The 15,113-nt window shown below is 50.3% G+C and overlaps 1 protein-coding gene across 4 annotated transcripts in view; it reads right to left on the reverse strand.

Annotated features, from left to right (window-relative positions):
* Window positions 1-933: 933 nt before the first annotated feature.
* Window positions 934-15,113, reverse strand: part of GJA5 (gap junction protein alpha 5) — a 47,332-nt gene continuing 33,152 nt past the window's right edge. For 2 of the 4 annotated variants that reach the window (XM_059673248.1, XM_059673247.1), the window contains exons 2-3: window positions 8,390-8,581; window positions 934-3,915 (exon numbers count right to left, since the gene is read on the reverse strand). In XM_059673248.1, the coding sequence (XP_059529231.1) occupies window positions 2,812-3,891 (1,080 nt within the window). In that variant the 5' untranslated portion in view covers window positions 3,892-3,915; window positions 8,390-8,581 and the 3' untranslated portion in view covers window positions 934-2,811. The remainder of the gene's footprint in view (window positions 3,916-8,389; window positions 8,582-15,113) is intronic. The other 2 variants (XM_059673249.1, XM_059673250.1) reach the window with 1 other exon arrangement.

A 15,113-nucleotide genomic window follows, 5' to 3' on the forward strand; every position in this document is an offset into this window, starting at 1 on the left:
ACAAGGTGTGCTCTCTGCTCTCTCTGCAGCCCTTTTCAAAACAGCTTTCCTTCCCCGATAAACAAGACTGACTGACGGTTCAGGCAGCACTTCTATGCGTTTTTCCCAGCCTCTGTTTCTTCCTCTGGGAAATGGCGCCCATGTGAAGGGCAGGGTGGTTCCTTGACCCTTTTGGAGCAAGAGTCGTTTCTCCTCCTTCATAAAGATAAGACCTCAATCAGAAAGGCCATGAGAAGCTGCCCCGCTACCAAGAATCTTAACCCTCAGTTTCCATGTCAGTAAAAGGGGTTACCAAGTCCTACCTCACAGTCACCCGTGAGGTTTTCACTTCTCTAAAGCCTTAGCTACTCTTGAAGGCCCAGGGAAGGTCTCTCCCCGTCTATGTAGTTTCTCCATCTGTATCATTTTTTGGAGCCTTGTGGTTCTTAGATTAACAATAAATGAATTCGCATGTAATTCTTTCTAATTGTTTCCTCTATGGGGGTTCATTTGACCACCTTAGGCAGATTGTGGGGTCCACAAAGGGAAGTCCTGGAATCATCTCAACACAGCAGATTTTCAAATATGATAGACTCAACATAATAACAAAAATACTAAAGGCAACGACAGCAGCCATGCCAACAATTGCCGTCTAATGACAGACCGTTGTTTCCCAGGCACTCTGCTGAATTCCTTGTGACGATTCTCATTGAACAACCCTGTGAGGTAGATATGACTGGGTTCAGTTTACAGGTGGGGAAACCAAGTGTCCAAGATCACGTAGCTGGACTCCAGCTGTAAGTCAGCAGCTGGGACTTCCACCCTTGCATGTCTGACTCTAAAGCTCGTTGCTTTACTGACTGGCTGATGAGTGGGGCCCATCTGCTCCCCTCCCCCACCAAGACTGCCATCCTTGTAGTCACAGCATGGAAGAGACACAAGGAGAGAGAAACATAGAGCCAGACTTTATTAAGACAAACTACACATAATATTTTCTTTTTCCTTCCGGAAAGGCCCATCATCAAAAACTGGTCTCACGGCGTTTCTAATTCAAGAACACTCATTTCACAAAACGAAGATCTCGGAGATGGAAGGAGAGGGAGTCTTTAGTGCTTTGCTTTGCAGAGTCTTAAGGCCAGCTCCAGACAACAGATAAGAGGGTGTCCCAGTCAGTTCCCTCTACCATCAGCCTTCTTTCCACCCACCAATCCCCTCCAAATGCCAGCAGAGGGGCCAGGAGATGGGCAGGTGGGCTAGAGGCTCAGCTTCCCTCTGAGCCCACACCCTCCTCTGTCCCACCTCTTACGCCCGTCCCTTTGGGCTGACAATCCTGAAAACAGTGAGGCTCAGCCCCTCTGTGAGGCATCAGAGGGGCAGGCAGAAAGACACAAGATTCTCTAAGGTTTCCTTTCCTTATTTCAGATCTCCTGTTCCCTTCACCCACCCCATCAGCAGGCGCGTGTGTGTGCGCGTTCCCCCCTCACCCCCACACACGCATTTTTAAAAGTAACCATTTCTCTATACATCTCAGAATCCAATTCTGAGCATCCTTTACCTTCATCCAAAATGGCAACCCATTATGCATGGGCTGAATGGAGAGTCCAGGCCAGTCCCTGGGCAAAGCGGGCTTTTCTGAAGTCCCCTCCTGGCAGCTTCATTAGGAGCACCAGGGAGCCGCAGGGAGCTCTGTGCTCTTACAGGAGAACCCGCCAAGAGAGCTGGCGTTTCCCCTACATGTCTATGCCCTCGGGGAGAAGGAGCTGGGGGCTTCCATCGCTGTCATCAGACCTCTTCTCGGCACCCTAATTGGCAGTCAGCGAGGGAAATAAATAGGAAGAAAAAAAATCATTTTCCAGTATTTTCTCTCCTCTTTTAATTTTCGTCTTCACAGCAGACTTGCTTTTTTTCCCCAAGGGGACTCTGAGAAGCACAATGTTCTTGTTGTTTTAATAAGACCTGGGGAAATTCCACTGGCTTCCGTGGCTGGTGATCTGGTCAGGATCTGAGAGAGGACGATGGCTTCTTGGGTCTCCTGGCTGGTGAGGCCTGTCGGGGAGCACTGGGTGAACAGCCACGGGAGGCCAGGAAGGCATGGTATCTGTCATCGGGCTGAACTGTAAAGAGCTACAGGACAGGTGGTGGCAGGAATTCCAGGGAGTCTGCGCACAGTGGCTCCCGAGGGGCACGCGCACCCCCTGGATGCGTGCACTCCCTGGCCTGCGTGCACCCCCTGGCAGAGTAAAGGCGGGACCTTTGCCAGGCGTGCATACCAAGGCACTTGTAAAGTCGAGGCTGCTGGTCAAGCTCCAAGGACCTCTTTTTAGGTGAGGCTGGGTAGAGGCAGCGGCAGCCAAGGGCGGCCCAAGGCAACCTCGCTGCCTGCAAGGCTTGGCCCATGGACACCACAGGCTCCAGAGCACACCTCGTGCAAGTTCCTTGGCTCATGCTCTTTACCGGCTAGGAGCTCTGGGGTCTTCCTTGCAGGAGGAAGGATACCCAGTTCACAGGCGCCATAGAGACTCGGAGAACCCTCTGGCACATGGCTGGTATGGAGAGAATTATCCCCTCTCTCTGGCTACCCCTCCCAGGCCAGATTTTGCCTTGGTCCCTTCCCTTGCTCTCCCCTGTTGAGCGAGTAACCTGAGAGTCTTCACTGAGTGCACTGGGTAGAGGGTGGGGGAGAGACAGAGGCCTGGCTAGATCTCCGACAGCACTGGCCCCCAAGGAGCAGAGCGGTGCTGAGAACAAGACAGGTGGGGTCGGCAGGAACCCCTCTTCCTCCTCTGAGCCTCCTTGGTCCCCACCTGGTCCTAGTCCCCCCCCACCGGAGGGTCACACTGAGAGGTCATCGGACCTGGCCTTGCTGCTGGCCTTGCTCAGTCGGCGCTTGTCCCTCTGGTAGCCCTGGGGGAGGCCGTGCCCTGGGGAGACGCCATTGGGCACCTCCGGCTTCTGGGCATAGCGGATGTGAATGAAACCCTCCCCGGGCATCTGCTCCTGGCCGCGCACCTGCTCGGTGGCCAGGTTGTCCGTGTTTTGCTGGGAGGCCATCCTGTTGCTGAACGGGTTGAAGAACTTGCCCCCAGGACCGTTCTCCAGGCACTGGCTGAAGTCGGGGGGCGGCGTGCAGCCCGGGGCGGCGCCCGTGGAGGGGCCGGGCAGCTGACACTCAGCCCTGCCCTGCCCTGGCCGGGCGAGCCGCGGCCGCAGCTTCTTCCAGCCCAGGTGGTAGAGCTCGGCCAGGCTGAGGAAGAGGGACAGGCCGGCCACCGCCAGCATGAAGACGATGAAGACGTTCTTCTCCGTGGGCCGCGACACGTAGCAGTTGACGGGGTGGGGGCAGGGGCTGCGGCGGCAGACGTGCAGCGTGTCCAGGAAGATGCCGTAGAGCAGGTACTGGCCCACGATGAAGGCCACCTCCATGGTGGTGCGGATCAGGATGCTGCACACGTAGGTGTTGAGCAGGGTGCCCCGGAGGACGATCTTGCCGTTGGCTTCCTCCCAGCAGGACAGCTCCGTCTTCTCGGCCGCCGGGAAGCCGTAGGAGCCGGCGCCCTGGCCCTCCCCGGCCCTCTGGGCGGCCTCGCGCAGCCGGCGCTTCTCCTGCATGCGCACCGTGTGCATGGCGTGGCCCATGTACACCAGCGACGGCGTGGACACGAAGATGATCTGCAGCACCCAGTAGCGGATGTGCGAGATGGGGAAGGCCTGGTCGTAGCAGACGTTCTCGCAGCCGGGCTGCATGGTGTCGCACTGGAAGTCCGCCTGCTCGTCGCCCCAGGAGGACTCGGCGGCCGTGCCCAGCACCAGCATGCGGAAGATGAAGAGCACCGTGAGCCAGACCTTGCCGATCACTGTGGAGTGCTTGTGCACCTCCTCCAGGAACTCCCCCAGGAAGCTCCAGTCGCCCATCGCGGCTCAGCAGCGGGCAGACACCTGCAAATAGGGGGAGAAAGGGAGTGGGGTGCTGCTGCCAAGGCCTGGGAGCTCCAGTCCTGCCCTGGGATGCCAGATTCACACCAGTGTGTGCTCTAAGAAAGTGCAACTAATACATCAGATTCAGCTAAAGAGCTCTCTTCTCCCCCACATCCCCCAGCAAAAACACACAGAGAGAGATTAGAAGTGGTTATATTAGCAAGCCTAGAGCATGGTTCCCACACTTTAATGGATCTAGAAATGAACTGAGATGTGTGTTACAATGTTCTTACCCCCAGAGGTTCTACTTCAGTGGGTCTGGAGTGCCCTCCCCCACCCCCAATCTGGATTTGCAATAAGCAGACTGGGTGATTCTGAGGCAGTCTGGCCAAAAATCAGACCTGGAGTCTTGCAAATCTGCAAATGTGACTTGGCACAAACTCACTGAGTCTGTTCCTTGTCTGTGAAATGGGGATGGGATGAGCCACACCGGGGGGTTTTGAGGATTAAATGAAAGGGTATGTGTGTGGGAACCCTGTCAGAGTGCCCCGGGTGCTCAAGGCCAATTGGAGGGTAGGGGCCCTTTTCAGAGTACGCTGGATGTTCAAGGCCACTCTGAGCGTGGGAATCTTAACCAGAATGTTCAAGGTGAAATTGCTCTATGCAGGTGCAAAAGCAAGGATGCAGCAATCTATGCACCGTGCAAGCATACCCTTCTGTAGCCCAAATACTACTGAGGTCACCATTTGGCATGAAGCCTCTTTTGTTTAAGCTTGTTTGAGCTTGTATATAAGTTGCCACTGACCAGCCGTCAGCATGCGGCTGCTACTATGTGAGGCTCCTAGATGGGCCCCTATGTCGGAGGCTGTAGCTCTAATAATAGCTCCTGTATAGCTCCTATGTGGGAGGCCACTTTATGGGAAAGATGCATTTATTAACCAGTCAGTGTGCAGCTGCCTGCCTTTATGGGACTCTACTTTGAAGAACTGTTTTGTCTAAGGGCTCCTTGTTAGCAATGGCTATTTAGCCTACAATAAAGACTCTTATATATTCACGGCTTCTTATACCTTCTCCATCTACCACCCGGCATCTAAGGAGGTCCAGTCCCTGGCAGAGGGGCTTGGACCCAATAGTTGGCATAGTCAGGCAGGATGAGGGCCTGTGTACCCAATAATGTGGTATGTTGAAATACCACAAATGTCCCATGTGCTTGAACGGCTGTTAGGTGGGAAACAAACATTTTATGTCTCCAGAGGGCAGAACTGGGTGGAGGAGGAAAGAGTGAGTGCCAAATGTGGCCCCTCGGGAAGCATTCTCTAATCATCAGAACCATCCAGTATGGACCAGGTGTATTGGGGCTGGCAAATAAAAAGTCTTTGGTCGCACCGGGTGAGGTATCACAGATGAGTGCTCAGGTCCCCCTAGCTGCAAGCAGTGGGCAATGTGGATCTCCTGCACCTCAGCGCCATTGCAGCTGTACAGCTTGGCTTGGCCTTCTGCATACATACAGGAGGTTTCCATCACAGACCTGCTCGCTCTCACATCCAGACTAAATGCCCCAATCCCTTATGTCCCATACAAAACCTTCCCTCATTAGGCCCCTGCCTGCTCCTCAGCCTCATTTCCTGCCTGTCCCCTTTAGTTCCCTTTATCCAACCATGCCAAGTCTGGAAGATTTCCAGATGTCCTCCTCCAAACCACCTCCTACAGGCCCCCTCAAGCCCAGCTGAATCCCATCTACCCTTCAAAATTGACCCAGGCATGGCTTCTTCCAGCCCTCTCTGCTCTCTCAGGCTGAGCCTCTTCAGCTCCTGTGGTGGCCCTGGGAACGCTCACTCCTCCCCTACACTTGCCATCTTGTTTTGTAATCCTTTGCCCAACTGTGTTCTTCTAGTCAGAGCTCATGGAGACCAGGAACCGTCTTTTCCTCTGTATCATCATCACCTGACCCAGAGCCTGGCCTAGAGTGGGTGCTTAGTGTATCTTTGTTGAGTGAATGAAGAAAGGGGTGTCCAGCACTGGTGTTTCCTACCCAGTGGCAATCTAAGTCCCTATTCCTTCCTTTCCTGGGTCCCATTAGTAGGGTGAAAGGGCAGATGTCACTTTTTCAGTCTCCACTGCAGCTAGGTCAGGTCACTGAGGTATGGGGAGAGACTCATGTGGAGGGAGTGCTCTAGGAAATGTTTTTCCAGCCCTCAGTAAATGGAGGGAGCCTCTGTTGAAGTCCGCCCTTCCCCGACCCCTTCCTGCCCGTGGACAGGGCCGTGTGAGCCAAGATGCCTGAAGTTGCCCAGAGGCTCTCAGAAATAGCATATAGTGCCCTGAGGCCTCTGAAACTCTTGAGTCTCCTACCTCTAGAATTCTTATTGATGAGCAATGAATGTCCTCCTGGCTTAAGTTTCTAATCAAATATATATATATATATATATATATATATATATATATATATATATATATATATATATATCTCAACACTAATAAAAGAGAAAAATGGTAATTGGCGTACGAGCTACCCTTTTCATTGGCTAATCAGGGCTATATGCAAATTAACTGCCAACTAAGATTGTCAGTTAACTGCCAACAAGATGGCGGTTAATTTGCATATGTAGGCACAATGCAGGGAGGCGAAAGGGAAAGCAGGAAGAAGCCCCCTGCCACTGACAGTGATCGGAAACCCAGGGGGGAGCTAAGAGCTGGGGGGCAGGGCAAAGGCGGCCCTGGGGCCGCCTTTGCCCTGCCCCCAAGCCATGATCGGAGCATCAGGTGCCTTTTCCGCCCTGGCCAGTGATAGCAGGAAGTAGGGGTGGAGCCAGCGATGGGAGCTGGGCATGGTCGAAGCTGGCAGTCCCAGGAGCTAGGGGTCCCTTGCCTGGGCCTAAAGCAAAGCCCACGATCGCGGGGCCGCTGCAGCTGCGGGTCCCCGCTGCCCGGGCTGGACGCCTAGGCCAGAGGCATCAGGCCTGGGCAAGGGGCCGATCCTGCGATTGGAGGGTTTTGGGGGTCAACGCCTGAGGGCTACCAGTATGTGAGAGGGGGCAGGCTGGGCTGAGGAACACTCCCCCACACACACACCCAGTGCACGAATTTCGTGCACCGGGCCCCTAGTATGTGTGTGTATATATATATATATATATATATATATATATATATATATGTATATATATTGATTTAAAAAATATTTTTAAAGAGAGGAAGGGGGGAGAGAGAGAGAGAGAGAGAGAGAGAGAGAGAAATGTTGATGTGAGAGAGAAACATGGACCAGTTGACTCCCACATGTACTCTGGTCAGGAATTGAACCCACAACGTAGATATGGATATATGCCCTGACCAGGAATCAAACTGGTGGCCTTTTGGTGCATGGGATGATGTTCAACCAACTGAGCCATGCCAGCCAGGGCAAGCTTCTAACCAATTCTAATCAACAGAATGACAAAAAGAAAAGAATGTGAGGGGAGGACGGGCGGGGGGATTGGGGGGGGGGGAGAGGGCTGAATATTCTTAGAATCACAAAACCTCAGGTTCTGATGGGGCATTAAAGATTGTCAAGCTCAAACCTTGACTGTCACATTTTTGCTGCCAGTATGCCCTGGTTCCGACCTGACCATTCTTTATACATATGAGGAAGGAGGGGGTGGAAGTGCCACATTTCATGGCCCAGGTTTCTTTGGCTCCTGAACTGATTCCTTGACAGAGTTCTACCAATACCTCTTCCGTCCCTTCACGTTCCCCAACCCTAGAGTACACAGCGCCTCTGGGAATGAGGGAATCCATGAGTGAGCAGAAAGGGCCTTATCTCTCTTCCCTCCATATCAAAGACCCAGCCAGGTCTGGAGGCCTTTCCTCTGGTTTTGATCAGACAATGTGGGAAAATGTGAAGCGTTTGCTCAGAAGGAAAATGCCTGATTAGATAAGAGTTTAAATGGTCTGTCATCTCTTCTGGGCACGTGCGCAGTGTTCAGCACCTTCAGGGTCAGGCACACAAGTGTGGGGACCGGGATGTGGTGAGTAAGAGAAGGGGAGGGAGAGATGTAGGGATGAGGAAGAGCATGAGAAGGAACAAAAAGAGGTAAAAGACAAGGGAGAGTTCGAAATGGAGAAAAATAGACCATGTATCGGTTAAGAGAAGATGGCTTGGGGGTTAGCTAATTGGAGCTCAAATCTCTATTATCTGCTGAGCTTGGAGGAGTTAATGGATTTGTGCCTCAATTCTATCACCTGCAAAATGGGTATAATATTATTTAGCTCGCAGAGTATTATGGGGTGGTGAATACAAGGCACTTAGCATAGTGCTCAGTACATAAGAACTGAATAAAAGGCAGCCATTACGAGCAAGGACGGTGGTGGGGAAGAACAATGGGAGAAGGAAAGAGAAAGAGCAAGTAGAAAGATTACAAAGAAGAGAGAAACAGATGGAAAAGCAGGAGGGGAGAAAGTGGGAGGAAAACAGATGCAAATAAAAAGTGAATGAAAAGAAAGAGATAAACAAATGTCATACACTTCTAGGATTTGGGGCAAGTTTTACAAACTCTCCTCAGGCCCTGAAGACTTTTCCTCTGATCCGTCTGACTCTGTCACTTGTTCCTTGCAAGTCCCCAAGGAAGTATAAAATAGTTCCAGGCAAAGAATGTGGTGCTTTGGTTTGGTCTGTCAAGAGTCTTCATTGCTGACTCCCTCATCGGTGGGTCGCCTGGAAGAAGTGAAGCACAGGTGCAGAAGGGAACATCGTGCAATATCAGGAAGACAGTATTGGAAATGGTGGCTCCTCAGGAAAAAACAAGAGAAACCAGACAAGGCGGGGTGGGGTGGGGCTATCCACTGGGCCTTGATGGCAGCAAATAGGGTGAAGACCTCTCACTTGTGGCTTCCTGAATGATTCAGGCAAGGTCAGAAAAATTGAAAATTCTTACCACGTACCAGCTGCTCGGTTTATAACATGAAAGGTCTCTACTGACGTCAGTTTTCCAACGACACTAAGTCCCTTTGGGTCTCCCACAACCTTAGCCAAAGAAACTTGTGAAGGCCTGGGGGGTGGGGTTGGAGGGGGTCAATGAGGAAAAAGGGGGACATGTGCAATACTTTTAACAATAAAGATACATTTGAATAAATGAATAAACAAATAAACAACAGCAACAAAAGACAAACAAGGACTTCCTGCCTTTTCTGAATTTGACTGCCCTTATTTCCCTTCATTAAGTGGAGAAATTAAGCCCATAATTGCAATAAAATATGATGTGTTAACATTAAGGAAGTACAGGGTAGTATAGGAATATATGGCAGGAGGCTAACTCTAGTTTGGGGGGTTGAGGAGGGCCTCCTCAAAGCAGGGCCCTTCAAAGAGCTCTGGGAAATCGATTTCTACAGCCCTTTGCAGCTGGTACCAGTTCTGAAGCAACCCAGGCAAAAGGAGGTGGTCCCTAGAAACTGGACAAGAGCATCCCAACGCTGAGGGTTCTCCACTCCAAAACCTTCAACATCCTCTTTCAATGTGTCATAGCCTGGGACAAAGCAAATATTTTGGAGGAATGAACAGAGGACTTGTTTGGTAACAAGACATGATACTTGGATAAGATGGAAGAGGCCAATGGAAGGCTTTGGTGTATAGTGAACATGAATCATTTTATAACCTTACTTCATATATTATGTGGCTAGAGAGAAAATTCAGGAATCTAAGTTGTCTACATTTCCAGTTCAGTGCTCCTCCTGTTGCCTCCCTGTGCAGCCAATGTTTCCAAAGAAAATCAATTTAGAGCAATCCAGACGAACATACCCTCAGTCAGGACCTCTTCCTCGGATCCCACAAGTCTAAGTAGACAATGGAGAAGACTTCTCAAATTGACCTCAGCCCCCTCTGATGGCTCCTGAAATCTGAAGACTCAGTTACCACCCAGCAAGTAGGATACATTCTCAGGCTTAGTTATATGCTGCCTTACACTTGTTCTCCAAAAGTTTCTTGCTATCAGCCAATCTGAAAGTACTTTCTGGAGTCCCTATGTGTCCATCACAGTTCAAAGTATCAGGTCTGCAAAGTATCAGGTCTGCCACGTATTAGGCACTCAATGATAGCTATAGAATTAGTAAAACCAGGCATGGTTTCTGCCCTCAACGATGTAAAAGCTTTCCCCCTCAAATTAGTAGTAGACTTCTCAAAGTCCAAAGCCTTGTCTTCTACTTTGTATACTTATTGCATTAGATTCTATCATTAGGTACATAATAAATATTTCTTTCAATGTTTTATTGATTTCAGAGAGGAAAGGAGAGGGCAAGAGGGATAGAAACATCAATGATGAGAGAGAATCATTGATCGGCTGCCTCCTGCACACCTCACACTGGGGATCGAGCCCACAACCCCGGCATGTGCTCATGTGCTCTGACAGGGAATTGAACCATGACCTCCTGGTTCATAGGTCAATGTTCAACCACTGAGCCATGTCGGCCGGGCTCAATTTTTATTATTGAATGAGGACTCCTCATAGCCACTTTGGGGGAGGGGGAGTGATGGTTATTACCTCTTTTTTGCAAAGGAGGAGACATGTAGAGAAGATAAGACTTATTCAAAGAAACGAAGACTAATGGGGACATCGCCAGGACTTCATTCCAGAGTTTTTGATCCCGTCGGTGTGACCAGAAAGTTTCCCTCCATCTTCCCGCTAAGGACAGAGCCCATCAGCTCTTAGGTCTCCTGCTCACCCCGTGCAGTGAGTGATTTGAGACAGGGCTCTGCCATTCAGTGGTAGGGAAGGCCTGGGAGTCAGCGTTATGCCATCAAGCCGACATTTATGACGCTCCCTTGATGTGACCAGCACTGGGTGGGGTGCTGGGGGATTAACGAAAAGAATAATTCAGTTTTACAAAGTGAATTATTTGCTCTACTGGCTGAGTATTCTCTCTCCACTCAAACCTGATCTCCTGCAGGACAACAAAGTCTGTTGTAAAATAGACTCAGAGAACCTCACTTCCTGGGTGCCTTAGACACAGCATCACGTCAGAGCCGTTTAGTTCAGAACGTGTTTATGGAGCTGCTGGGCTACGTCAGACATAACAGGTGGCTTGATGAAGTGCCAAATAGAACTGTCATCTCAGAACTCTTCTGTACTTTAGTCATCAGTGTACTTCTCCTGATTTCCCCTCATTCTAGTAGTTTCTCCCTGAAATGAAGGTACAGGGAGAATTACATGAGAAGGTGGTCTTGGTCCTCAGCTACCTCAGGGATCTTCATTATCCTTGGAGAGTCTCAGCTCCATTGCCTAGTGTACCCAGAGCTACCCCAAAAGAGAATTTGAATCTAGGTAATAATAGTAATAATAAAATAAGCTAACACGCATTGAGACCTTTCTACATACTAGGCACTTGCAAGTTTCTTTATATACGTTTTCCTCATTGGATTCTCTCAAAAGCATGAGGAAATGAGGACTACCCGTCCCCTTTTTAGAGGGCTCAAGAGGGTGACTTGAGCAAGACCCCACTGCTATTAAGCAGGGAGTTGGCCCCAAACCCAGCTCTTGTCTAGTCTAGCAACAGCGCTCCTGCTTAACAACTGTGCTAGTCGAGCTAACTCGCCTGAAGCTCCTTTCTTGAAAATCCTTACCAAGGGCCAGCCACTTTACCTCCGAGGATGTACTGCCGCAGGGATGTTTGTGAGGTCACAGCCAGAATAGGCAGTTGATTTGGAAGTGGTGCGGGGAAATCTATCGGGACCTGTGCCTCTGATCCTTGAGCACCGTGGAGGGGAGAGGGAGATGGAGATGAGAGAAAAGGAGAGACAGATGGCTGAGACCAAGTATCACTTCAGTTTGCCTCCTACTCTAGCCAATGGCAGATAATTAACTCCTCTTTCAATCTATTTAATTCCGGCAAGAACAGAGGGGCCTGCTCAGAGACACCCTCCTAGCAGACAGTTGTTTCATGGCCAAGGAGGTGGAAAGGAGCAGGCAAAGTAGAGAAAGAGGATTATGCTAAGTTAAGTATTTTTTCTTCTTCAAATGTTGGAAGAAAAAATATAAGGACTGGGTGGGAGGGGGTGGCAAATAAAGCTATTCAATTACAGTTAAATACTGAGAGGTTTTTATTAATTGTCCCCAGAGGGGTGGATTAGAAGCTATACAATTACTAATGGAAATTATATTTATGAAATGCTTACATTTCCTTATTATTGCCACCATCTTGTCATAGATTCACAGTGCCGTAGAGCTGAAATCTAGGGATCAATAAAAATGCAACCCCTTATTTTTACACAAGATGAAGATGAGGGTCAAGGGTAGTTAAGTAATGACAGATGCCACTAAGTTAAGTGCTTTTCACATGTGAAGCACTGTACAACTCTACTTTCTAACCCTTTCAGTAGCCCTGCTAGGAAAGAAGTATTATCCCATTTCACAGATGGAAAAACTGAGGCTCAGAGGTTAAGTCGCTTGTACAAAGTCACACAACCAGCAGATACCGCCTAAGGTACTGGAGCCTGGTACCAAAGCCTACATTTTCTCTGTCTGTAAAAGGGAAGGAAGATCAAAGAGCTTCCAGGACGGACAGCTGGTGACAAACCTGTGACCAGAGCCCAGTCTCTTACTCCCCAGGCAGGGCTATTCCCACTTCCCATAAGAGGCCAGGGTTTTTCCTTCCAGCCTCCGGCTTCATGGCTGGCCACCTCTTGCCTGTGCTGCTCCAGAATTAATGATTACATCAGGGCCCTCAGCCCACAGTGGTCAGGATTCCCAGACTTCAGCATCTGCCACCATTTGGCCAGAATTCACATATAGAAAGTTATTTCCTTTTTTAGCCATTAAGTGCTCTTGGCCGCGGCCGTGTCCACTGCCAGGTTCTCGGCTGGCTAAACAGCAGGCCTGGTGTTCCATTGATGTCAAGTCATAGCAAGAACAAAGGAAACAGAAATAGTTAGGTGAGGGGGGGCATAATCCCCACGGACTGGTAAGTCTCTAATCCTGCTTCCATCGCTCTCGGGCTGTATGACCTTAGGCAAGTCATTTAACTTCTCCGTTTCCTCCTCATCTGAAAAGGGGAATGTTTACGCCTGGATAGTAAACAATGTGTGGAGACGAGCAATTGCCCAGAATAGTAGCTGGCACATAGAAGCTACTCAGTAATGCTAGTTCCTTGTTTTTCTTTCCTAACATTTCCAGTAAAAACTTCTCTCCAGTGTGAGCCAACTAGCCAACTTGGTGCAGAACTTGACAGGACAGCAGGCTGCTTAGAGCAGTGGTTCTCAACCTTCTGGCCCTTTAACCCTTTGAGTGCCAACCAATACCCTAGGAACTATGCTAAAATTGCCAAGGCATTTTTGCTGATTTTACAGCAGTTTAGGAAAGAAATTATGAATCGCAAGTAAATGAAGTTACATATTCAAAAACTTAAGGAAACCTTTACTACATTGATATATTTAGCAATATCATCATCACTAATAAAAGCAGACTTAGAAATGGACGCCATTTCGAAGCTTTGATAGCGCTCCAGGCACTTTTGGTGAAAGACAGGAGGAGCATGATTGCGTTCCCCGGCACTCTAGGGGTTAAATACAGTTCCTCATGTTGTGACCCAACCATAAAATTATTTTCGTTGCTACTTCATAACTGTAATGTTGCTACTGTTGTGAATCGTAATGTAAATATCTGATATGCAGGATGGTCTTAGGCGACCCCTGTGAAAGGGTCATTCGACCGCCAAAGGGACCATGACCCACAGGTTGAGAACGGCTGACTTAGAGTGACACAGCAAGCCCCCATGCGGCACCGAGTGGAGGTGTCGGAGGAGGGGAAACACGGCAATGGGAAGGATATTAATTCAACTGTGCATTGGTTATTTCACTAGAAACGAGGCTCCCTGGAGGCAGGGGTGGAAAAGAGGGAGGTGCAGGGCCGGCTCAGATCAGGCCCCTCTCGCTCATGTAAGTGGTGCAGCGGCCTCCTGACTGTCCTTGAACCCCAGCCCTTGGCCTGGAGGTGGACTCCCTGCCACACAATGTGAGCTTCCTGCCAGTCCTTCCTCCTGGGAGCGGCAGCACTTTGAACCTAATCACCAATCTGAGGGCACGCCCACGGGGGTGGGTTTGAAACTGGCTTCGTTCTACGTGGAGGAGAAATAAGAGGTTTTCTACCCTGTGAGCTGAGGAGAAGGGCAGCCTGCCCCCCAACCACATCTGCCCTCTCGGGAAGCTCTATATCTGGAAGATGCCAGTTTTGATGGAAAATCTAGAAGTCCTCTGTGAACCAGAGGCTCCTAGAAGAGGCTCTTTCCAGCTTCACCCATTTCGTTGTGACTCATTACCTTCTCAGTTCACCCAGGTGTAAAAGCGAGCGGTTGAGCTGGGTGGTTGTGAAGGCCCTTCCAGCAGTAAGTTCAAATAGCCGGACACTTTGTCCCTCGCCCACGTGTCAGAGAATGGCAAGTGAGCGGCCAAGCCAAGAGGCAAAGCCAGATTTTCTGACTCCCAGCGTAAAGGCCAGCAACAGGAGCCTCAGAAAGAAAACCCGCAGTCATAAAGACCAAGCCGTGCCCGTGAGTGACATGCACAGCAAGCCTTCACGGCAGAGAGGCCTTGGCGTGAAGCGCAATGCGATGTGAAGACGTGTGGGCCGGGGACCGGGCGAGCTGGGTTCCCCCCTTGTTTGTTGTTCATGGAGCACTTAGTGATCTGAGGGCCGTATTCAATACATTGTTTTACTTAAACCTCACAAGGAAGGTACTTACTAACTCTTCGGCAGACGAAGAAACTAAGGATCAGACATTAAATGCCCCCCAAGGTCACACGGCAGAAAGTCTAACCCAATATGACTCGAGCCCAGGCTCTCCATCCTGCCCGTCCCCTGAATCCCATGAGCTCCAAGGCCCCCCTGTGCTACTTCAATACCTGAGTCTGAGCCCCCCGACTCCCTTTCTTCACGAGGGTGAGTGGACGGTTGAGGCTGGATTTTCTCCCCGCCATTTGATAATAGGTCGGAAATAACTGACCCACCAAGTGGCGCCCAGCTGTCCTTTGCCAGGAGCCAGCAGCTGTGACTGCAGAGAGGGAGTCGGCTTCCCTTCCAGGACACCTGCAGCTCTCCTGGGAAATGCGCGTCTCTCCCTTCCGCTCTGCTCGGTCCTCAAGCCTAAGATGGGGCCAGTTCGCACAGAGAGCTGCGGGGATCCCTGGTGGCGGAGGTCGTCCTGGGGTCAGAGGGCAGAGCCTGGGCCCGGGCCTCACCGGCCCTGCGGCCTGCAGGTCTTCC

The sequence above is a fragment of the Myotis daubentonii genome, chromosome 18 (genome assembly GCF_963259705.1).
Source record: "Myotis daubentonii chromosome 18, mMyoDau2.1, whole genome shotgun sequence".
In the NCBI taxonomy this organism is placed as follows: Eukaryota; Metazoa; Chordata; class Mammalia; order Chiroptera; family Vespertilionidae; genus Myotis; species Myotis daubentonii.